Raw genomic sequence first — 25,909 nt, forward strand, 5'->3', positions numbered from 1 at the left:
ATGCATTACATGGTGCAACAATATTCAATATATTGCACTGCGCAAAAGCCTATATGCACATACCAATGGAGAAAGAAGACATTCCAAATGTTGTAATTATAATGTCATTCACGCTGTTTGAAAGCATGTATATAACATTTGGGTTACGGAATGAACCACAGACATGGCAAAGCTTTATTGAATCTGTTTTCAAGGCCATCTGCTCTGTGTCTGCGTCATATGTACCTGGATGATGTGCTTGTGTTTTTGGTCACTCCAGAACAACATCAACAACACCTGTAGGATGTGTTCATGCATTTCGATCATTACGGAGTCATGTCAAACATTGGTAAGTTCATTTTAGTGTAAACTGAGGTTACCTTCTTGGGACACAGAATTTCATCTGTGTGCTCTCTACCTTTAACATAGGAAATTGAAGAAATTTTGCAGCTATCTAGGCCAACCACAATCAAGAAAATATATTGGCTTCTACGCTTGCTGAACTTTTATCATCACACCTACCTCACGCACCACAATTGCAGGAACCGTTGACTGTAGTACTGGTAGGACCTAAAGAGAAAGGCAATTTCCCAGTGCAGTGGACTAAGACTATGTGCTCCACATCAGAGGGCACAAAATAAGAGTATGGCTGATGCAGCACTCCTTGCATATCTCAAGCTTGATGCACCCCTAGCTTTAGTAGTGGACACAAGCTATTATGGCTATCAGCACAGTGCTACAACAATGGTCAGAGGTTCCTGGCATATTTCTCTCACAAATTATCGCCATGTCAGAGAAAGTGGAGCACCTATGATGACAAGCTCTTGCCGATATACACAGCTGTTAAATATTTTCAACCACAGACTGAGGCACGAGTATCTGCAGTCTTCACAGGCCATGAACTGTTGATCTATGCATTTAAGTGAAACGGCATCAAATGCTCTCCTCGCCATTACAACCATTTCGCATTCATAGCGCAGTTCAGTACTGACATTTCAAGCATTGATAATGTGGTGTCCGACTGTCATTCACATGTCAACAGTGTGACGAGCCCTGCTAACTTTTTCCACACTGGTCCTAGCGTAAAAAGATGATAAAGGGATCCGAAAATTCGATGACAATGCTATGTCAGCATTACAACTGCAACTTGTCAATATACCAGAAGAAGATGCCTGACTGTTCTGTGACATATCCCTTGGAAGACGTTCCCATCATTTCTTCCATCAGCATTCAGAATACAAGCTTTTCACAGCATCCACAATGTATGCCCATCTGTCATCTGACGTCCCAATGCTTGGTTTGACCAGGGACAGAAAATGACTGTTGAGAATGGGAACAACAATGTCAACAGTGTAAGGTGTTTTGCCACGTGTATGCACCAACCGGTGATCTTCTGAATGTAACTGTATGTTTTCTGCATGTTCACATTGATGTATTGGGACTGCTTCCTCCATCAAATGGTAAATTTTATTTATTCACCATGACAGATCATTTCACCTGCTGGCCAGGGGCAGAGCCCAGTCATAACATTACTACTGAACACTGGACTCTACAACTGTGTCAGTGTGATTTGGTTGCCCTCCACATATCATTACTGAACATGATGGACTAGTTCAGACAGCTTGCCAAGTTTAGCAGGTATGTCCACTACAAGAACTGGGTATGTCCACCACAAGACTAAAAGTTACCATCCCACTAGCAATGGCATGATTGAGTGTTGGCATGGCTCCGTGAAGCTGGTGCTTATCTCACTTGATACAATTTGGACATTGGCTCTTCTTATGGTCCTTTGCTACCGAAATGACATTAACTCTCTGGCCATAGGGCTAGTCTATTGACATCTTCCGTGTGATTTCATTGACACTGATGCCCTGCATACACCCACACAAGCCCAGTCAGAAGTCTAACATTGTCTTAGTGACCATACCGCTCAGATCTGGCCTTCAAAGGCTTCCCATCACAGCACACCACCTTGTTATGTGCTTCAAGATCTAGACAACTGCTTCCATGTCAGGCTCTGTATTGACAGCATGAAACCACCACTGCAACACTGGTTTGTATCATGTGTTACGAAAAGGTATGCAGATGTTGGACACCTCTGTGAACACCAATGCAATGGCTATTTCCCCCAACAAAGTCAAACCTGTGTATGTATTCAAAGAAGCATCATACCTGTCCACAACCCCAGGAAGACTTCAAAATCTTCTGGAGCCTGAGAGCAAGTCACAAGTACTGCAACCATGACGAATGACTGACAGAACAACCAGCGGTGAAGAAAACACATTCTGTATGACATTTCCATTTCCCTGTTGGTTTCCTTGACATTGATGCTTCATTTCTCCTGAGGGGGCTGATATAGCATCTGACATGAGTAGCATCATGCATAGTTGCAGAATTAAGTATTTGCATAGTGTTGGTAGTGCAGTGTCATGTCAAGTGAACCACAGCTGTCAAAGCAGTTCAACACCCAGCCAATAGGGCTGCTGTGATTTTTACATGTTTTTCACTAATTCTATGTATTCCTTTATTACTTGTTTTGTGAATTTTCACATCTTGCTGTATGTTCCTCACTTTCTTACTATTACTGATAACTATGTTCACTAGTTCTCTTTGATAAAGAATTCTGTTTTATGCACGGGATCAGCAAAATTAAAATATGATATCTCATTTTTATCAGTCAGCAAGGGTGTCAGAAGACAACACACCCACTGTAAAGTTCTTACACCTTCAGATGTGTGTTTGATAGCCGGTTCCGACTATGAGCACGTCCATCAAAGTCAGTTAGCCAAAGTTGAGCTGAAACCAACAATTCATTTTTTAGTTTCTTAGTAGATATGAAGTTGAAACCCATATTTCACAATGGTTTCCTGTGAACAATAATCTTGGTGGAGCTGGGTGGAGCACAGAAAATGTCATACCACTAGCAAACAATTGTCAACCATGTGATAAACTGTCCTCACTTTCAGTCCATAATGAAGTAACATCACAGCCTTCTGGACTTTCTGAGTCACTAAATTCAATGTCAAACTCAGAATGATTATAGATTTCCATTTTGGAAATCATTGCCATAAATACAACAGGACGCAGGCTGAATGTGTGTTTCTTTATGTCGAGTATTCAAAGCTCCACATAGTAAAGACAATATCTAGTAGTAACCACCACAACAACAAAAATTACAGCCAGGCTACAAATGTAGGACTGGATGCTTTCTGATGGCTGAAAACTTAACTATCCATGCTGTAATGGATGTAACAGAGGCTAAGTTTTCAAAGGTCTGTTCATAAGTTGCTTGATTACACTCGGGTTTTAAGTTCTTGTTAAAATAATAAAAACAAGGTAACTCAGCGCCTCATGCTGAGGGGTTAATGTGGACTTCTAATTCTGGCACGATTTGACAATTTGCATAAGGTGAATGAAGAGATAAGTGACAGAAAAAAATCTTAGGACTACCAGACCGCTGAACCCAAAACCTTACAATGTGTAATCTGACACTTACCTAATGAGCCACCAAGTGAATAACTGGTTAAGTCTTCTAGCTATGGTGTTTATATTGAATATTAAACCCTTGTACTGACTTGATACCAGTAGCCCTTACTAATCAATCAACAGCTCAAGGCGTATTTCCCGAGTGAGTCAAAAATGGTGTAATAACACCAATCTACAAGAACTGCAATAAGCAAATTGCCTTTAATGGTAGATTCACTGTAGTCTGACATCTTTCCAAAATATTTTGGAAATATGGACTCATTTTTCTGAGCAAAACATAGTGGAGCTTTTATAAAGGATCCTTAAAAGTGACAAATCACATATAGACTTCACTCATGGAGTTCTGGCATGAAAAGTAAATTACAACATTTCTTGTAGTCTAGTGTAAGTATTTTTGAGCCTCTTGCACTTATTTTCATCTAAATCATCCGTTCTGTAAAAAGTTGGATAAATGCCATGTCTCTGAACATTTACTTCCCAAAAGCATCAACGGAATTTTGGTTTTTGTGCACCTATATTTGATTTGATTTGATTTGTGTGCGTGTGTGTGTGTGTGTGTGTGTGTGTGTGTGTGTGTGTGTGTGCGTGCGCGCGCGCACACATGTTCGTGTGTGTGTGTGTGTTTGTCACGGGCCTGAGAGGGAGAGAAATACAACAGATAAAACAAATCTGCTTGTCAAGATTCAGAAGCAAAATTTTCAGGCTGTAAGAAAATAAGGTAGGATTTCAGTTACAATACACATCACCTGGCATCACTGAATACTATCAGATGTTCACAATTTCCCAAGTGCTGATACACATAAGGAAAACCGAAACGAACAGTCAGATCCATAAATGCAGTTTCTTCCATTACTGCAGTTCCAAAATTACCAATTTTCTTTCTTTCTGCCCATTCTCTAATAACAGCACTGTAATCGATGTTATTTTCATGGCGAAAATCATTATAGAATATATCTTCAAAGAAGAAAAATCCAGATTTATAAATTTCCTGTAAGCAAAAAGGAGAAGGAGAAATTTTCCAACATTAAAAAGCAGATATAAAAAATTCTGATTATCTCCTAATCAACATTTGGGGGAAAAGTACATGCTAAATTCAAAAATAAATGTCAATACAAGTTGAGATAGAAAAAGACCAACACTTACCAACTGCTGAAATAGAAGACATTTGGGGAGCATTGACATAGGAAAACATGAAAAGCCAGTGATAAATCTGTAGCTCTCTAGCTTTTAAGACATTTAGGCAGTTTTCTATCAAGAGAAAAATAAAAAATAACTCCATTTAAATAATTTGATATTATACATGTAGGAAATATACATTATTCACCTGGCAGCACACAAAGGAAGTTTTAAGCACTACTTCAAACTATTTCAAGCCTCAGGTACATTACATTGAAAAGCGATCCCCATTTTAATCACATGGAAATATGATGGCATGAAAGTATTAAAACACTGACTGCTGAGTTGCCACCTCTCTCTTAAAATGACATATTTTACACCACCTTGTGTGTGTGTGTGTGTGTGTGTGTGTGTAAAAACATGCACAATCCATCAAGAGCAAACTGCCTCATTTTGGACTGCATCCCTTGATTCTCTTGAACCATCTTCCTGGAGCTACCTGACATTTCTGATTTTTCCCCTGCTCCTGCCTTTCTACTCTCTTCTTGGTTCTACCCTTTGTCCACAACCCACATCCTCTTTTTCTCCCTTTTTTCTGTTTTTATTTGTCTTTACAGCATGCCAATGAGAAATCCTGGGTTGATTAAGAAATAAATTTTAAAAAATCTTTAACTAACCTGAAGGCAGTCTCACAGATATGAGCAAAACAGTTATAATATTTGGAGATTGGTTTCAGCACAGCTTTGAAACAGCTATGATCTTACAGCTATATTGGCAACATACAACTTTCTCCCATCAGAGTCACAAGCTTATCCAGTGTCACTATTGAGACAATACTGATAAACAAATGAAGACATGAATAAGCAGCTTCAAACGTCAACACAGGTTGACCACAATAAACAGCCTCTTGAAATATCTTTAGCACTGAGCTTAACTATGCAAACAGCCTCCAGCCATCAAAACATTAAGCACTTTTAAGAATTTAGTAAGGAAGGAAACAATGATTGTTACTAAGGATGGAAACATGGACTGAAGTGTACAGATGTTGAAGCACACTTGAAAAGTTCTGCATATTTACGTAATGAATACATTGTATATTTCAAAAAACAAAAAATGATATTTAAAAAAAGTTATAACAGAACCCAAAGTAAAGGCAAATGTCTGCTGTATAAGTAGTTCCAATAACAAAATGAAAGCTGTATTGAATAAAGTGAAACTGCAAACTGATAACAATTCTCCTCAAAACTCCAATATTAAATTGCACTGTAATGGTAAAGAAATTACTGACCCTGTGTAAATAGAAAATGTGTTCAATACTTATTTTAGCAACACAACTGAGCAATTAGTTGCTGAATTCTAACCTTGCACTAAAAACTGTCCAGTATCATCTGAAAACATCAACATAAATCTTGCTTCATGCTTTCTTTTTCCAGCAACATAGAAAGAAGTACTATTAGTTATAAGAGCTAAAAATGAAGTACTCCACTGGAATAGATGGCATCTCAGGCAGCCTTATTAATATATGTGAAGATCTCATTGCTGAACCATTAGCTCACCTTTGTTGTTATAAAGGTGAGCTAATAGTTCAGCAATGAGATCTCCACATGTTTCAATAAGACTGTCTGAAATTTTCACGTTGTGAAAAAGTGCCGACTCAAACTGCTATTCCAGAAAGGCAAAAGGAATGAAGTGGCTACAGGCCCAATGCTCCAGTGTCATACAAAAAATTTTCAAAGAAGAGTATTCGACTTCGTCAAAAAGCACATCTAGACAACAAAAAGTTCCTGTCTCCAAAATAATTTTAAATGGGAAGCACACACTGAAATAAGTATGGGAAATTGAGCACTGCATTCCACTTAATGAGGATATTAGAAGGATGGTGGCGAGACATCACTTGTGGCTGGACTGCTGTTGAAACTGCTCGTCAATATTTTATAAAGTTTTAATCTTCAGTTACTTATTTCAAAGTTTATTTGTGTTAATATTTGCTGTAAAAGTAACTTATTAGAGGATTTTCATTAAACTCAGTCTTTCTTTGTGTGTTATTGACTCGAGTGGTCTGTTATTCATGAGAGTGCTTACGTCGTTTGTCCAAGCCTCACACCTCAGTAGTGTGTTTACATTTTGCAGTGTGCAGTTGCAACTGTAGTGGTTATAAAGCTAAGTACTGACAAAGTTATTTGTACACTATTATACAGTTACTAAATTTAATAGTTTTTGTAATGTTTAGTGCTGTTTGTAGTGAAATAAAGATTTAATAAACTTCTGGAAACATTCGCTTGCTGTGTTTTTTAGAGTTTACTGTGCATTGAAGTTTTTTAGTAAACTTTGTGTTTCAGTTTTCAGCAGACTTTTCTTATTGTTTCTAGTGAAATATTCCAGTAAAATTTTCATTCAGTATATTAACTTCGCTGAGTGTTCCAGTGGCTGCTTGAATTTTTAGTTTTAGTTAGTAATTTTGTGAAGTTTTGTTGGTATTGGTATTAGCTGTGGTGTAGTAGTATAAATACAAGTAGTTGCTTTCTTAGTAGACAGAGAAGTTTGAGGCCACTATTGTTAGTTTTTTAAATAGTTCTACTGGTGTAACTGAACTTAGGTAATGTGGAGGTATAGGTTTTTTTTTTTTTTTTAACTGTAAAATAATTTTACCATGAGTGAGAAGTGTGGACTCTGTCATAGGTTTGTGAGTAGTGGGTTACAGTGTGGGATTTGTTCTCAAACTATTTTCATTGGTTGGGGGGGGGGGGATTAGCGGGGAAGCCAGTGGGCATTCTAGCAAGATCCTCTCCTGGGAATTCAGAATCTGCAGTAGAAATAAGTTGACAGAGGAACAGAAGTGTAAGATCTGTGCCCTTCAGGTGCAGTTCAACACGCAAAGGAGGAACTAGATAGGTTGAGGAAGATGAAGGGTGGTGGGGAATGGGAACTGGCAGTTGGCAAGAAGGCAGCTAGACGGAGGAGGTATTAGAAAGTTATACTTCGCATATTTGCAATAGATTTGACCAACTGTCAAGAGTTGAGTGGATAGGAGCCTCTTGTAGCTGTAGATGTAGGGAGCATGCAGCAGTCCTCACCAGTTAGGAGGTCCAGGTCAGTTGCAAAGTCTAACAGAAAGAAGAAGGTTCTGCTGCTAGGTAGTTCACGTGGAAGAGGTGTGGGCCAGCAGTTGCAGGAAGTGTTGGGGAGTGAGTATCAGGTCACCAGCATTGTGAAGCCTGGTGCAGGGTTGGCTCAAGTGACTGACAGCATAGAGGAGTTATGTAGGAATTTTATGAAGTAGGATTACGTAGGTAGGTGGAGCAGGGAACAGTCTTGATAGGGACGGGGAATTTGATGTAGGTCATGACCTGGTTAAGATAGCTACTCAAACTGGTGGCACTAATGCGCATTTCATGCAACTATTTCAGCACCATGATCGGCCACATCTAAATGTGGCTGTTAGGCATATTAACATGGGGCTGGAGAGGGCACTGATGGCAGAGAGCAGCATGGGTCACATTTCAGTGGTGCCAGTTGGGTTTATCAGTAGATAGGGTTTCACTAGGCATGGTCTGCATCTCAATAGGTATGGGAAGGGGAGGCTGGCAAAGCTTATAGGTGACAGTGCAGTGGGTGGTGGTGGTGGTGGGATCACTCACGGAAAAATTCCCGTAGTAGTTGGTATTAGAGCTGCACCTTTTTTAGATTGAAGTCAGCTGATAGGTACACCTGCTTAAAGGGAGTCCCTCTAACTAAGGGCTCACCTTGTAAGGGGTCCGTAGGCCCTTACTATAAGTTTTGCGACAGCACAGGTCGACAGGACAAACAATCGATAATGTGCGTCGGGTGGCGAGAGCGAGAGCGAGTGTTGAGTTAGTAGAGTGTGGTACGCGCTGTGGGCCGAGCCGGGTGGAGGTCTGTTGCTGGAATGCAAAACCGTACCGACAAAGGGAGTGGCCATCGCCGTGGTTTAACCCCTTTGTGTTAGAAATATACGGGAAAGTGTAAAAGTATAATTAATAGCGTGATCAGTGAGATTTCTGTGCCGATATTTGTAATTACGCGTCTACCGCGCCGGCATCATCTGGATTGCAGTGTTGGATTGCAGTGTTGGATTACAGTGATTGAAATTACGTGTGATGATAATAAATAACGAAGAGGCCTGTGCTGTGATTAGCCATTATTAATTCTGTACGACGAAGGCAGTGGCTGTCTCCTTCCTTTTGGTGTTTTTGTGATGAATATAGTTCGTTGATTAATGAAGCTGTGTTGTTGTTCTTCTTGGCACCAGACATATCATTATTACAGCATTTGAGAAGGACAAAATGGAATGTAACAACTCCGTAGCAGTCCAGTCCGATTGCCAGCCCCATTAGGTACACGGTCACATTAATTATTATCTATTTGGGCTGCTATCAAATCCCGATCGAGCGGGATAAGTCAGTAAGATTAAACCGGAGTGTTACAACCTCCAGAGAAAATCATGTTTACAGGTAGAGAAGGAATTAGCATATTTCATCAAAATATAAGAGGTATTAGAGATAAAGTTAGTCAACTACTTATAGATGTTGATTCTGAAATTATTGGTGTATCAAAGCACCACTTAAATAATTGGACAATTCAGAGACTTCCTTTATCAGGATACAGATTATCTGGCTGTTTTTCAAGAAGTTCTTTGTGGGGTGGGTGAGTGGCTATGTATGTAAAAAACAGTATTCCATTTGAGTCCATAGACGTATCACAAAACTGCACTGAAAAGATATTTGAATGTTGTGCAGGGGCAGTTGAATTTAGTAAAACTTAGACGTATCACAAAACTGCACTGAAAAGATATTTGAATGTTGTGCAGGGGCAGTTGAATTTAGTAAAACTAAACTTCTAATTGTCGTTGTTTATAGGTCCCCTAACTGTGACTTCAGAGCATTTCTGTTCAAACTAGAGAGGGTTCTTTATTCACTTTGTAGGAAGTACCAGAAATTAGTTATCTGTGGAGACTTCAATATAAATTTTGTATATGATGGTGCAAGAAAAAGGATGTTGGTACAGCTCCTACATTCGTATGATTTGTGGCAGACTGTGTTTTTTCCAAACAGGGTGCCGGGGACCAGTAGTGCAGCCATAGACAATATTTTTATTCATTCTTCATTACTAGATGGGCATTCTGTTAGTAAAAGGGTGAATGGTCTTTCAGACCATGATGCACAAATTTTAATACTAAAAGGTTTTTGTACTCAAACAAATGTCACATGTAAATTAATTACAAACTAAGTAGCAATAGAGAATTTTTTACACCTTGTCAAGAGTGGCAGGATGTTTATAGTGCCGATAACATAGATGATAAATACAATGCTTTCCTTTACACATTTCTCAGGCTCTTTGAGATTTGCTTTCCATTAGAACATTCTGAATGGGGTACTAGCAGCAATAGGCAACCCAAGTGGCTGACTAGTGGGATAAGGATATCATGTAGAACAAAGGGGGAATTATATCAAAATATTAGAAGTAGTCACAATCAAGCTACAGTAGCCCACTACAAACAGTACTGTAAGATGGTTAAAATGTTATTGGGAAGGCAATGAGTATGTGGTGTGCAAATAGAATAGCTAATTCACAGGATAAAATTAAAAACATATGGTCAGTTGTGAAGAAAGTATCTGGTCAGCAGCACAAGGTCGACGATATGAAGTCAGTTCATAACAAAAATATTTCTGTTACTGATAAATCAGATATATATATAGTATTTAACAATCATGATCTCAGCGTTGCTGGTGAATTAAATAAAAATTTAGTTTCTACAGGAATCATATAAGTTTCTTGGCAAATGCCTTCCCGAGATTGATGTCTGAAATACTCCTCTGTGGTACAGACAAGGGGGAGATTGAGTCAATAATTAAATCACTGAAGACTAAAAACTCTCATGGTTATGAAGGAGTGCCTAGCAGAATATTAAAGTACTATGCTGCACATGTTAGGCATGTATTTAGCCATATTCGTAATTTTTCCTTTAGGAATGGTCAGTTTCCTGAACAATTAAAGTACTCATTAGTAAAGTCACTTTATAAAAAGGGAGAAAGGGATAATATAGGCAATTTTATACCTATTTCTATGACATTAGTGTTTCCTAAAGGTATTGAAAAGGCTGTGTATGTAAGGATAATTGATCATTTTATATTACATGATTTGCTACCAAATGTACAGTTCGGCTTTAGAAGTCATTTAACAACTGAAAATGCTATATTCTCTTTTCTCTGTGAGGTACTGGATGGATTAAACAAAAGGTTTCAAACACTAGGCACATTTTTTTATTTAACTAAGGCATCTGATGGTTTCGATCACAAAAGAAGTTGGACCATTACGGAACACGGGGAGCAGCTCACAACTGGTTCACCTCTTACTTTTGCACAGACAGCAAAAGGTCATTATTCACAATGTTGAAAATGGCAGTGAATTGGGGTCTGAGAAAATTATGGCTGAGTGGGGGGGTGGGGGGTGGGGGGTGGGGGGTGGGGGGTGCCCCAGGGATCAGTGATCTGTGTTGGGGCCACTCCTGTTCCTTATTTATATAAGTGATATGCCCTCTAGTATTATGGGTAACTCTACAATATTTCTGTTTGCTGACGACACTAGCTTGGTACTAAAGGATGTTGTGTGCAACATTGGCTCTGTTTCAAATAGAGCAGTTCATGATCTAAGTTCAAGGCTTGTAGAAAATAAACTAACTCTAAACCACAGTAAGACCCAGTTTCTACAGTTTCTAACAGACAATTCAACAAAACCTGACATTTTAATTTCACAGAACAGGCATATGATTAGTGAATTGAACAGTTCAAATTTCTAGGTGTTCAGATAGATAGTAAACTGTCGTGGAAAGCCCACATTCAGGATCTTGTTCAAAGACTTAATGTTGTCATTTTTACTATTTGAATGGTATCGGAAGTGAGTGATCATTTGATATTAAAATTAGTCTACTTTGCTTATTTTCATTCACTTATGTTGTATAGTATTATATTTTGGGGTAACTTCCCATTCTAAAAGGATATTTTTGGCTCAGGAACGGGCCGTTCGGGCAATAAGTGGTGTAAGTTCACGAACCTCTTGATGACCTCTGTCCATGAGTCTGTGTATTTTGACATGGGCTTCTCAATATATATATTCCTTACTGTCATTTCTTATTAACAGTATTAGCTTATTCCCAAGAATAAGTAGCTTTCACTCAGTTAATACTTGGCAGAAATCAAACCTACATTTGGATCGGCCTTCCTTAACTCTTGTGCAGAAAGGTGTGCAGTATACTGCTGCATCCATTTTCAACAAGCTACCACCCAAATTCAAAAATCTTAGCAGTAATCAACGCACTTTCAAATCGAAACTGAAGAGTTTCCTTGTGGCTCACTCCTTCTATTCTGTCAAGGAGTTCCTTGAAAAATTAAGCTGATTCTTGTTGTATTGTTGATTGCATTTACATAAACTTATGGGCTGACTTTTTTCAGGTTCATAAACATTTTATTTTTACTGTTATACTTTTATGTTGTAATTTCATGTGCTGACACGTTCCATGACCTTGGAGATTTGCTCCTCAATTTGATCCTACAGAACTTGATGTGTAAATAAATAAATAAAGATTGTCTGAAAACTGTATACTCTGCCTATATGACTCGCAACTGAATTTAACAACCAAAAGCCCTTTTGACTACAAAAAAGGATTATAAGAGTAAGAGTAATGCAAGATGTGGGATGAAACAAAACCTGTAGCCTATAGAGCACTCTTTAAATAGCTGGAAATCCTTCCACTTCCTTATATCTATCTTTCTGCTTTAACAATATGTTCTCATTCCACTTTAGTCCTGTGGCCCAACTACAGTGAGGCTTGCCATTGGGAGGAGTAATGAGATGAACTGGGAGGTAGCAAAGGGAGAGGGAAGGGCTACAATGTGGTGAGATAGCAAGGGAAGGAGATACAAATATGGCAGCAGAACAACCTCATTCTGTGCTGGGACCTCTTATATTTCTACTGTATGTGAATCACCTGTACAAATTCTGTGAGCACAACATTCTATTTCGGTTCAAACAACACACTGATAATAACTACAAGTAAGACAGTGGCACTAAATTACTATAATGCATTACTGCGCCTGGAGAAGCTTTCTCTAGACGGTGATTCGTATCTTATTCCTTGCTGTTCCACTCTATCCTAGAACTTGCCCTTCCTTCTTTCACCCTTTCTTTCATCTACGTTTACCTCACATGCTCCGCCTGACACACCCTGTAACCCCAGTGTCAGCCTGCGCAAGTGATGTAGCAGGTGTGAGTCCCAGAACATAGTTTAAACTTCCAGGAAGTTTCATAATGCATTACTGCGCCTGGAGAAGCTTTCTCTAGACGGTGATTCGTATCTTATTTCCTTGCTGTTCCACTCTATCCTAGAACTTGCCCTTCCTTCTTTCACCCTTTCTTTCATCTACGTTTACCTCACATGCTCCGCCTGACACACCCTGTAACCCCAGTGTCAGCCTGCGTAAGTGATGTAGCAGGTGCGAGTCCCAGAACATAGTTTAAACCTCCAGGAAGTTTCATATCAGCGTAAACTCCGCTGCAGAGTTAAAAATGGATTCTAATGGAGCTTTGTGTGTATTTTCATACTCCGGCAAACAATGGCATTTCATAATCTGAGTCAGTATGTTCCAGTTCATCTCCATGTCTCAACCCATCTTTCTGTGCTTCCACTATATAGTCTATAATAGTCAGTAGTCATTTCATTTTTCTTATATCTCTTTGTTCTTCCTCTGCTTCATAACTTTCATTTTCATTTTTATTTTCTTTAAGCATTTACATCTGACTGTAGTCTTGCTATGCACTTGTCCCACTGGATATAAATTTTCCTTAGCCTTCGCTCAACACAAAACAGAACTCCTTGACTCCATTTAGCATTTTCCTTTATCCATTTTCTCTCTTAATTGTGTATAAATTTACCTTATGACGCTCTTAAATCCAGACCAGCATTTAATGGGAGGGTTGACAAAAATAGGGAAACACCAAAAAACACAACACATTATCATTCTTAATATGGTGCAGGTACCCATTGGCATTCAAAACAGCTTCCAGTCATCTAGATAAATATATATCCTGTATGGTTTTGAAGAGCATCTTATGCCAGTCTTCCAGTAAGATAGTGGCAAGTTCAGGTAATGATGATGGAGGTGGATAATGATCACACATTCTTCTCTTGAAAGTAGACCACAAAGGCTTAATAATATTGAGATCCGGTGGCTGTGGTGGCCGGGGGAAATGCAACAATACATCCTCATGTTCACAGTACCTGTTCTGGACAGCGCAAACTACATGAACAGGGGCCCTATCATCCTTGGAAATAGCTTCACCATAGAGGAACAAACGCTGTACCATAGGATGGACCTGATCATCCAAAATGGTCAACAATCCTTTACAGTAACGAGACCTCACAGAATAACCATGGGGCCATTGAATTCCATGATATAGCTTCCAAATCATCACTGGAATTCTGCCATGTTTAATTCTTGGGATGTAAACTTGACCATAAGTTTGAAACAGACTGAAACAAGACTATTCGGGTTTTTATGGCTTTCACACAATACTTTCCTGTTACAGGTGCTTATGTCACTGATGTGTAGTTTTAGAATTCCACCTTGCTCTGCAGTTCCCTGCTTGTGGAGCTGCCTTCATGTTATTTGCAACTGTCATCCTCTTATTTTTCATAATAACCCTCTACAATAGCCATCTGTCTGTCACTGTTACTCAACACGCACTTCCATTTTGACTTAGCGGATGATGTTTTTCTGCTTTCCCTGTATTCAGTATAATTCTTTCATACCAAATCTTCTTTAACACCAACATTTCAGCTAGCTTGGTTACAGAAGCACCTACCATAAAAGCACCAACAATTTCCCAATGTTTGAATCCACTGAGCTCCAACATAATGCACGTGCAACTACACAAAACACTGTTCTGACCACCACAGCTGATACTTGCCATTAAGGAGATTGCACTGGTGCTGTTCATGGTCAAATACAGCCGTACTACCTGCTAGCATCTCCATTTATGTTCAAACATGAATGGCACTTCCACATTCTCGTTGACCCCTGTACACTGAGTGCAAATCACACTATAATTAGTGTAAAACTAGGACAAAAATCATTTAATGGTTCTGTAACACATTCAGCAAAAAGAAAACAAATAGAAATGGGCTTGGCAAGAACCAACTGGAATAAAAAATAAAACTGGTTTCATATGAACATATGAACTTCTGTCAATATGAATTTAAAAAGTCTTCTTCCACCCATTTCAAGTGACAATTCCAATGAACTTTGTGCTGGCCATTCCTTGGACATTGTCAACTAGTAACTGACTGTGGTGTCACTGATGTCATCATCATTATTAGTTGGAATACCAGCTGCAATGTCACTAATGTTCAGACCATCACCAAATAAATCAAAACTTACATCACTCACTTGCCACATTCACTTCAACCTTGCAATAGCTATATCCCCCCCCCTGTACAGAGTTCAAGCCACTGTCTTTACTGAGATCTTTCTCCAAGATTTTAATTTCAGTCAGTTTTCTTATTGCATTATACCAGAAAACATTCATCCATGAATTAATCACTGCATGCAGTTCAGTGTCCAGTCCCTAAAACTTGAAACTTCCCTCATGTTCTAGCTGGCATTGTTCTAAAGTGTACACTGACTGTCCAGTGTAACAGTAGACATACTCACAAACTATCTTACATACACTGGGCATTTTTAGTCCTATTATCTTCCTTTCATTACTGAGAAATAAAATGTCACAAATTCTTCTGTTCTTTGGGTGTGTTTTGTTACATGTCTCACCTGAAACAGCATGTAAAATTTGTCGGTAGTGGTATCCATTGTAGGGGAAGACCTTTTTCTACATGGCTCAGTTCATAGAGCAGATTTTCGTTATTCAGGACACCTTCAACTCTATGAAAGGGTCTTCAGAATACTTTTCTTTTGTGCTACATGGTGGTGGTCAAGAGCAAACTGATAGAAGTTCATATGAATAAGTTTCCTTTACTCACTACGGATGAGACATCCTTTGGTTGTTTGGCAGTTGAGCATGTTAAGGAGCTCCAAGACTCCAAGTTGTGGTGCACTACTGTAGCCCAAGTTACTTGAAGGCCATTGTGTATGAGACAACTATGAGAACACCCACAGCTTCAGTTATCTTGTAAATTTTAAGGTGTCTGTGGTAGCTTCCAGTGAATTTTTGCTTGAATACTATTGAGGTTTTCCTGGACCTCTCTAGTTTTTCATGTCCATGAGGTGAGAAACAAAAAGGTTATTGACATAGCAATAAAAGCAATTAACATTTGTGGGAGTCATGTCAATGCCAAAATCTCTATGTTCTCCATAACATAAACAGATCTGCTACTGAAGGGGCTTCTCATCATTACCCCATCCACTTGGAAGAAATATTACCCTTCTACAGTTCACGTCATGTAAGACGGTGCTTCCGCGCATAGAGGCGGAGCAGCGGAGAGATGAGAACTGCGAACACACGGCAGCAGAGATTGGGCAAAAAGAATCCATGTTGCCCTGTCAAAGAATAAGAACATGCATAGAACATGGTTGTAACTCACCCCTAGAGATCCAAATGATGAAGTAACCATACTTCCCTATATGATACATCAACGATTTGGTTCATAAAAACAAAATTCCCTTTTCGGGAATGTGTGGCAAGTGCAGCTATAGAAGTTCATTGTAGTTTAAAGCATGTATCTGATGAATCAAAATGTTTCGTATATGGTGGAATAGTCTGAAAATATTGTGGTGGGAACCATTCATCTCTGTCTACTGTTGCTAAGGATTTGATCGCAGATAAATACTTGTGACAAGCTAAAGTATGAAAACAATTGCTGCTAGTTTCATTCACAGTAATTTAAGTTGTGCTCTTAGAGTTCTGCCTGACCACACACTCAGAAATCACTACAGGTTCAAGAACAAATGGTGAATTATTTGTGACAAGAAAAAGTATAAATGTCACTGTCAGTTGTTTTGCGCACCTTTGAAACAGCAATTTGTTGCCTTATTCACTGTGCTACAACAATTTGCACACTTTCAGCCATTTACTTCACATAATTCCATTCGAGAGAGACACAGGCTGACTTCGTTGCCGAATGATGTGGGCATAATCTGTAAATGCATGAAATTTTGGAACTGGGATGCCTTTGGGTGACTGTTGAAGATAGAGGATGACTGTTCAAATTTCTATTTGGTGTGACGGACAAAGTGCATATTGTGTGATAAAATAGTAAAATGTGGTATTAGAACATGCCCAGTGATGCATATGTGGTATCCATCCACACTGCTTTGTGAAAGTAAATCTTGAAAACATACTGTGTGCTTGTGGAACAAAGTGCAACGGTTATCTATCTGCGACTGGAACATATTGTGAAAATCATGAAACCAATGTATTAGAAACACTGCATAAAGAACTCCAAGCTACAAGAGAACATGCTCTGCTACTGGAAAGCATGATCAAAAACCTTTCTGAACTGCCACATAAGGAAAAAGTTAGAAATTTGTACAGTGATGTTGTGTTAAATATTTGTACTAACAAAAGAAATGACGCTCCATTGAAGAAGAGTGAACATGAAAAATGTGGAACAGTAAACAAAGGTAACCTACAAGGTGCTTCTGAACACTTCTCATGTATGTAATTCAAAAATGGTTTAAAAAATTGACTGCAGTAAGTTGAAAACAAACACGAACATGAGTAAGCTTACAAATAATAAAAAAAAGGTACTGTTACTTTCAGATAGTCATGGTAGGAACTGTGCAAAAATACTGAACGAAATTTCAACAAGCAGCTATAAATTTACATCTTTGATAAAGTCAAATGCTATATTCAAAGAAGCAACATGCAGTATACAAAACAAAATGCATAGTCTAGGACAAAATGATTATGTTGTCATCTTAGCTGCTGCAAATGATATTAATTAATCAAAACACGGTTTTATGACATCACTAGATGAAACTTTTGCAAAAACTAGGCGCACACAACTAATTCTATGCACAATACCATATAGATATGACATGCCAAATGAAAATTGCAAACTCTATGAAATGAACAGTTACTTGAAGCAGAAGGCATCTTACAGTGAACACATCAGAATTTTAGATGTAAATAGCTTCCTCCTATGGAAAGACTTCACTAGGCATGAGCTTCACTTACATAAAAATGGGAAAAAGAAACTGTGTGTTAATCTGCTGAATGCCATCAAAAGTCCACTGGTAACAAGAAGTGCCATAAAACGTGTTACACCACGACGTCGAACATATTTGTGGTCGAATGAAGCTAATTTGATGGACAATCTCAGAAGAATGATCAATACTGCAGCTGAAACAACAGCAACACCAGGAGCTGAAGAGCCATCAGTAACAACAACAAAAGTGAATATGCATTCAGGATCATCAAGAAAAATATCAGAAACAGTATTAGAAAAGAAGAGGGTATCCACAGTCATCACCAAGTCACCACCAACATCCTGTGCAAAAATCTCGTCAAGTGCCACAAATTAGTTAGCCCATGACATCCAAATGGAAACAGCACAAAATTTGCAGCCACACTCCAAATCAGTACCACTGGAAACAGTGACAAGATCTTCAACATGAAAATGCAGACCTCTAGCCTACAGCCAGGATTTTTATGGGCAAAAACACCAGTAGCTCCCTGCTAGCAGCAAAACAAAGGAAAACAGATGTAGAGCAAAATCTTCATGAACCAAAACTACAAGAAAACCTGGTGAGTGGTGTCAAAAATCATTCCATTGGAAAACAATATCCTTTAAAATATTACACCATAATGTGCAGTCAATGTTTAATAAGTTACTAGAAATAGATCTCTTCCAAAAAACAAAGTCACACTTAGATGTTCTCTGTATTACTGAACACTGGTTAATAGAAGACAAAATGAAAAAAACGCCACTTGGTGAATTTACTCTAGCTGGTTATTCTTGTCAGAACAAAAGTAAGGGTGGGTGGTACAGCAATCTATGTAAAAAAAAAAATTAAGCTACAAAAGCCTCACAAAGAACAATAATATGCCCATAGAAACAGACTTTGAATTCTCCATAAGACAAAATCCCACAAAAACTAAAATGCAAAGGCAATTTAATGATGATAGTATAAGGCTTTTTAACTATCTTTTAAGGGCTGAAAAGTGAGCAGAGGTCTAGAAAGAAAATGGTGTAAACTATATATTTAATTCCTTCCATGAAACATTTCTCCACCACTTCAATACTGCATTTCCACTGAAATCCAGGAAAATCAGAAACAAACACACAAACTCATGGGTAACAAAAGGGATAAGGATCTGCAGCTAAAAAAAGCATGACTTAAAAAATCACATGAAACACCATGAAACCGATGATCAGTTTAGGTCATATTGTAAGACCTATTTTGCAATCTACAGAAAAGTAATCCAACATGCAAAAAAATTATACAATGATAAATTTATAAAGGAATCTAACAATAAAATGAAAGGCTTGTGGACAGTTGTAAAAAATGAAACAAACAGTAAGCAGCATGTTATAAATAAAACATTAAAACTAAACCTAAATGATGAAGTCACATCAGATCCCCACAAAATAGTAAATGGTTTTAATGACTATTTTAGCAAAATAGCAGAAAACCTGATAAAGAAAAATTGACACAGACCAAATACTCAACACCAAACGCTAATGGAAACCATACCAGTACAGGCATCAATGTTTCTTCACAAAGTCTCCAATATTGAAGTACATACAGCTCTAAAAGGACTAAAGAATAAGTACTCCAGTGGCACTGACAACATTCCTGATTTAATTGATAAGAAATGTGGAGAATTCATTGTAGAACTGCTAACCCACATAATAAATGCATCCTTTACAAATGGAGTTTTCCCTGACCTACTAAAGACTTCTAAAATTACCCCACTTCACAAAAAGAGCTCTAAAAATTATGCAGCCAATTACAGGCCCACAGCACAAGTCAGCTCATTCTCAAAAATATTTGAAAAACTATTTTACACCAGATTGGAAGACTTTACTAATAAACTATCCTTATTAACAAAACACCAGCATGGTTTTAGAAAACAAAAGACGACTACCACAGCTATTTATGAGTATATCAACAAAAACTTGAAAGCACTGGATAATAAGGAAATCTCTACTGGTATCTTTTTAGATTTATCCAAAGCCTTTGATGTAACTGACCATACCATACTCCTTAAGAAGCTAGCAAATAAAGGTATAAGAGGAACTGAAAACAAATGGTTGGAATCTTACCTGTCAAACAGATTACAAAAAGTTGAAATTAATTTTGAAAAAAAAAGAATATAACCACCCATCAATGTACTGTCAACTCCTCTGACACAATGCCTATTAGATATGGTGTGCTACAAGGCTCAATCCTGGGACCCATACTGTTTCTGCTATACATTGATGACATAAGCACGAAGCTTGCTACAGGACATACCACATTATTTGCCGATGACATGAGTATACTAATAACAGGTACTGATACAGAGGACCACAACCAAAAAATTAAACCACTTATGTCATCACTCAGCAAATGGTTCAACGAGAACAAACCGATTATAAATACACAGAAAACAACGTACAGCAACTTCAGACTCTCATCCCAAAAACAAGAAATTCCCAATGTGATTCTAAATAACCAAGAGCTTACGTGAGGACTCTGTCAAGTTTCTTGGCATATGGCTTGAAGAAAATCTTAAGTGGGAGATGCACACAAATTATATCTCAAGAAAGCTATCAACTGTGTGTTACATTTTAAGGATACTCAAAAAATCAGTCACAAAACCTGTTGTCATACATGTATATTATGCTTACTTCCACTCTACATTACCGTATGGAATCATATTTTGGGGGAACTCACCTGGGGGTGGATATATTTTCAAAATGCAAAAAAAGGCAATACACATAATATGTAATCTAAGACATAACGAATCATACAGACAACATTTCAAAACAAATGGCATTACGACACTGCCCTCTGCTGACATTTATAATATCGTCTCATTTGTCAAGTCATACCTGTCAAACAATGACTGCACATTAAAATTCAATGGAGATATTCAGAACTATGCAACAAGGCAGCAATCTGACTTACGTATGTTTCAGTCCAGAACTACCGGCTACCAAAAAAGTGTTTTAAATGTTGGGATACAAATGTATAATAATTTACCAAATGAAATCAAAGCAACAAAGAACCCAAGAGCCTTCACACATAAGTTAAAAAATATGTTTTGGACCAATGCTTTTATGCAGTTGACCCTTTTTTTTTTGAAAAGGGGTTAAAATTGTAAAATATTATAATAAATGTTCAGTCAGGTCTGAAAATTAGATACTGTGAATGTCTATGAAATATACTGGATTATTATATATTGTGCATGTTTATGAAATATACTGGATTATTTTACTAATACATTTGTACTGGCTGTTTGTATTTTACTATACAACATTTGTATTTACTGTTTTGTTGAAGATAGACAATTTCCTCATTACAAAATAATGTAAAATCAATTTATTAAAAATTACTTGCAAATATGTTCTCTTGACCTGTCTATCCAATATCTTATGTGCAACCGTACAATTCTATGATTTGTATTGACTGTGTTGTTTAAGATAGATAATTTCCTCACTACAAAATAATGCAAAAATCAATTTGTAAAAATTACTTGTAAATATGCTCTCTTGACCTATCCAATATCATAAGTAGAACTACACAATATTATGATTGCCTGGATCAATAAAATACAATACAATACAATACAATACAACAGCATGCTCTAAACATGAGAAAGTGTAAGTTAATGAGGATGAGTAGGAAAATCAATCCCGCAATGTTTGAATAAAGTATTAGCGTTGTACTGCTTTTCACTACCACATCAGTTAAATATCTAAGCATAATTTTGCAAAGTGATCTGAAATGGAATGATCAAGCAACATCAGTTGCAGGGAAGATGAATGGCCAACGCATCAACTGTTGTACTGGCAATATAAAACTGCCGGTAGCTCAACTACCCATCTAGAATGTCATAGATGTTCCTTTTTCCCACAGCAATTGTTATGACACCTTTTCCTCTTTGCCCCAAAGCTACACTACTGGCCATTAAAATCGCTACACCACGAAGATGACGTGCTACAGACGCGAAATTTAATCGACAGGAAGAAGATACCTCCCGAGGAGATCACGAACTAGACCTCTGGATCAATTGCAACTGAACTTGGAACACATATTTCTATCTGGAAAGAAACACTGGAGAGTATGGACCAGCAACCTCCTATTGGGGTAGGGGTGATAACTGATAACATGGAGAGAGGGGGGAGGGGGATGGAGGGGGAGAGAGAGAGAGGGAGAGAGAGAGAGAGAGAGAGAGAGAGAGAGAGAGAGAGAGAGAGAGAGAGACAGAGAGAGAGAGAGAGAGAGAGAAGGGGGTAGGATGAGATGGACGGACAGAGAGGGGCAAGGAAGAGACAGATAGGGGACAGCAGGAGATGGACAGAGAGAGAGAGAGAGAGAGAGAGAGAGAGAGAGAGAGAGAGAGAGGAGGGGGAAATGGACAGAAAGGAAAGAGAAGGAGATGGACAGAGAGAAGGGAGAGGAGGAGATGGACAAAGAGAGGGAGGAGGAAGAGATGGACAGAGGGGGAGGAGGAAACAGAGAAAGGGAAGAGGGGGAGATGGAGAGGGGGGAGAAGAATGAGTTGAAGAGAGAGAGAGGAAAGAGGAAGAGATGGACAGAAAAAGGGGGAAGGAGGAGAGGGACAGAGAGAGGGGAAAGGAGGACAGACAGGGGGTGAGGAGATGATGGACAGAAGAGAAAGGGGCAGGAGGGCAGAGGGGGGAGGAGCAGAAAGACAAGAGTACAGAAAGAGAAGGAGATGGAAGAGGAGATGGACAGAGTAAGGAAAGAACAAGAGATGGACAGAGGACGGGGGAGGGGGAGGTGGAAGAGGAGATGGACAGGGAGGAGGAAGAAGAGTTGGAGGAGATGGACAGAGTGGGGGAGGGGAAAAGGCTGACAGAAAGAGTGGGATGAGAAAATGTCCAGAGAGGGGGAAGGAGAAGATGGACTTGGAGAGGGGGAGAGAGGCAAAGAGAGGGGAGGAGGAGATGGGCTTGGAGATGGGAGGAAATGGACAAAGGGAAAAGGAGCATATGGACAGAGGGGGAAGAAGCAAATAAATAGAGAGGGAAGGAGCAGATTGACAGTGAGAGGGAAGAAGAGAAGCGGGATACAGAAAGGGAGGGAAGTGGGGCAAGGAGGATCTGGACCAATAAAACACTGAAATACAAACATACCCAGGCAAATCCGTGTACTCAGCTAGTTAAATATAATTGTGCAGAATGCTGTCATATAAAACGGAGTGTTCCATAAAATAAGCTGTACTCTCAGGCTCCTATCGAACTACCACCTCTGAAACCAGAACATTCTGAAAACACCCATAATTTTTTCGAAACGTACATGGCATTTCGCCAGTTTGGGTTAATGGGAGTAATTCACAAATACTTTACTGATAATTTAAAATTCCCTTTCACGTACGCAGCTGCAACCTAGCTATAGATGTACATTCCAGCATTAGTTCTTGCAATGTCTACATGACAAACCATCCTATCCTTCAGTAAAAGCCGCTGACAAGGTACACATTCTGCCCTTTGTTGAATGCACTAACGTACAGACACCACTTGCAAGAAAATAGGGAGGTGTGAGAAAGGAGTCACTTGACTGCTGCTGGCCGTGTCCTGGGCTGGGGAGCAGAGGGAAGTGAAGTTGCTCCCTTGGTTCCTAGTTTCACAATGGAGAAGATGGCCTCATGCTGTCTGCCTCTGTCCCTGCTCTCTCCTACTGGCCACTGGCTAGTCCAAACATGAACCACCTTTCTCTTCCCTTCCTATTCCTGTATTTTGCTAACATTTAGACTGGATTTTGGTTTATTTTCATCACTATGTGCCCAGTTACAAAGAGTTTCCACAGTTAGATCACACAGGCCAGAGGCGTGGCTGTGCATTGCCGCACTGTCCGGAGCACGCCCCATCAATGTATTCCAATGTGCCATGAGCAAAGTCCAGTTTGCCTGCCCACCAGCACGATCAGAGTCTTGACAAGTGCACTGAGCCACATCTTGCACCTGGGCGGCATACCAGTCTGGGACTCACAGGTACTCTATGACTGCTTTAGCTGGCCAGAGCTCCCCTGTTGCCAAGCACAACACGTCGCTGAGCTGGCTGCATGTTTGCAGAATGCAAATCATGCGCTGGGTTTATGCCACTTTCACAGCCTTTCGAAGCACATGAGCGCTGTTTACGGTTGGTGTGACTCATATACCTCTGTTCTGTATCCCAAAAGTGTCACCCACTAGCTGCATGTCATCCACCTGCTGAGCCCACATTCTGCCTGCCAGCCTTTCCCATTGAGCTTGTAGTTGGGCCCAGCAGTACCACTCGCTAGTCGATTACCATGTGGCTGGTCTTGCTGCCCTGCTGCCATCCACCATGCTGCCTGCCTACTGACCAAGTTGTTTCATTCCTAGTTGTGCAGTCCATAATGGCCAGAGTTGTACCACCTTCAGCTGGGCAGCACCATATCACTGTTACTTATGGCTGCACAGCCATTTGCCTCCTATTCATTGGTATACCCCACCTACTCTACTATATGAGTATCATGGTGTTGATCCTCAACGCTGGGGACATACTGCACCTCATCACTGTGGCAGCAGCTGCCACCTGGCTCGTGCCATCCACATACACCATACTACCATCACTCGCCACCCAACAGACATAGTGTCACAGCACAATGTTCTACGTCGATCTGCTATTGGGTAAGGTACAGAGGAAAAGACACTTCCTGTGAATGGCTTTAGTTATAGATGCAAGTTTTCTGTGTGTTACTTTTTAAGTGACTTTGTTGGAGTGGAAATTTGAAGCTAAATTTATTGGTATACAGAAGCTCTAGTTTTGAGGGTGCTAAATGATTTGCTAGGAAATATTTGTTTATTAATCTTACTATTTTAAGTTATATTCTGATGAGCCAAAATAGAAAGAAATATTGTTTCTCAAAAGAACAATTAGCACTTTTACTATGTGGCTAGATAAGACTCTTCTTCCTACAATGGCTCAACTTTAACTATATGTTTGCGGGTTCTGTGATTACAAAGGAAATATGGAGGATGATTTATGGAAATATCTGAGTACATTTGTATTTTATGAAATTACATTTTTATGATTCTTGGGTAGGGCTTTCAATTAATGTCCAGCGACTTGTGACTAGCAAGACATGGTTGGCTAACACAGCGTATTTCAGCTATTTGTGACATTTGCTTCCCCACTGATTTTGTGTCACTATCCCATCTGTCTTCTTTCATCTTTCCTATTAGTATCATTTGCAACCACTGTGTGTAGTGTCTGCCCCTTCGACACCTTGCTCCACAGACGTGAGAGCCTCAAGGACTTTGCAGCGCCCCCTGTGGCAAAACACTTGTGTCTGCAGCCTCCAAAATCATCAGCACACTGAATGTTTAAAACCTTTATGCAAATTTGTTCTGTACAATTATGCATACTTATGCTAATTTATTATATCTTGAAACACTGATGCAGTCTATCCAGTCTTGACCAGCAAACAACACAGCGATGGTAAAGTGGGTTTTTGTTTTAAGACCATATAAAGACACCATGGTTTTAGTCGTCCCATGTGATTGTACTCAAGTTGCGAGAGTGGCATTTTATAAGATGATCTGGCTCATGTATAATGCTGTTTTTCCAACTGAGGTTACAATGTTAGTTAATCTAGATCCATATGTAGGATTTAATTGTGTATTTTATTCAGGATTCATTCAAATTCATTTTCAGAGTTGTTCCCTTCCTCATTAGTTATGAGGGACTTAACCCAAGATAGGACAGAACTAGTTTGGGCACATTTTCTGTGGCACAATTTTTTTCCTGCTGCTGAGAGGACAAGACCACAACAGACTGCTCTGCCGAACTTGATGTGTCATTTCCAGCTTATTTTCACCCTCCTGTGTCTAATTCTTATCCACCTTCTGTGTCACTGATGCTATTGTTTATTTCTACTTTGGCTGAAAAAGGATAGTGCAGGCTGAACTCTTCTGGCAATACCAGTTTTGCTCTCGCACCTTTACATCCATAATTTTGAGGCAACGAGCCTCCCTTTTTGCAGCATCCCTCTAGCAGTCCTCTCTTGTGGTTCTACCATTGGTAGTGAACGTCCATTTATTTTTCTTGAGCATAATTAGTAAACTGCTGACTGACCTACCAATGACTTTATGTTTAGTT

General features: G+C 39.1%; 1 protein-coding gene across 1 annotated transcript in view; it reads right to left on the minus strand.

Moving 5' to 3' along the window:
- LOC124616243 (snRNA-activating protein complex subunit 3-like) overlaps window positions 1-25,909 on the minus strand; it is a 152,483-nt gene that overhangs the window by 45,886 nt on the left and 80,688 nt on the right. Inside the window, exon 4 of the mRNA XM_047144547.1 lies at window positions 4,212-4,453. Coding sequence (XP_047000503.1) covers window positions 4,212-4,453 — 242 coding nt within the window. The remainder of the gene's footprint in view (window positions 1-4,211; window positions 4,454-25,909) is intronic.

The sequence above is a fragment of the Schistocerca americana genome, chromosome 5, assembly GCF_021461395.2.
Source record: "Schistocerca americana isolate TAMUIC-IGC-003095 chromosome 5, iqSchAmer2.1, whole genome shotgun sequence".
NCBI lineage: Eukaryota > Metazoa > Arthropoda > Insecta > Orthoptera > Acrididae > Schistocerca > Schistocerca americana.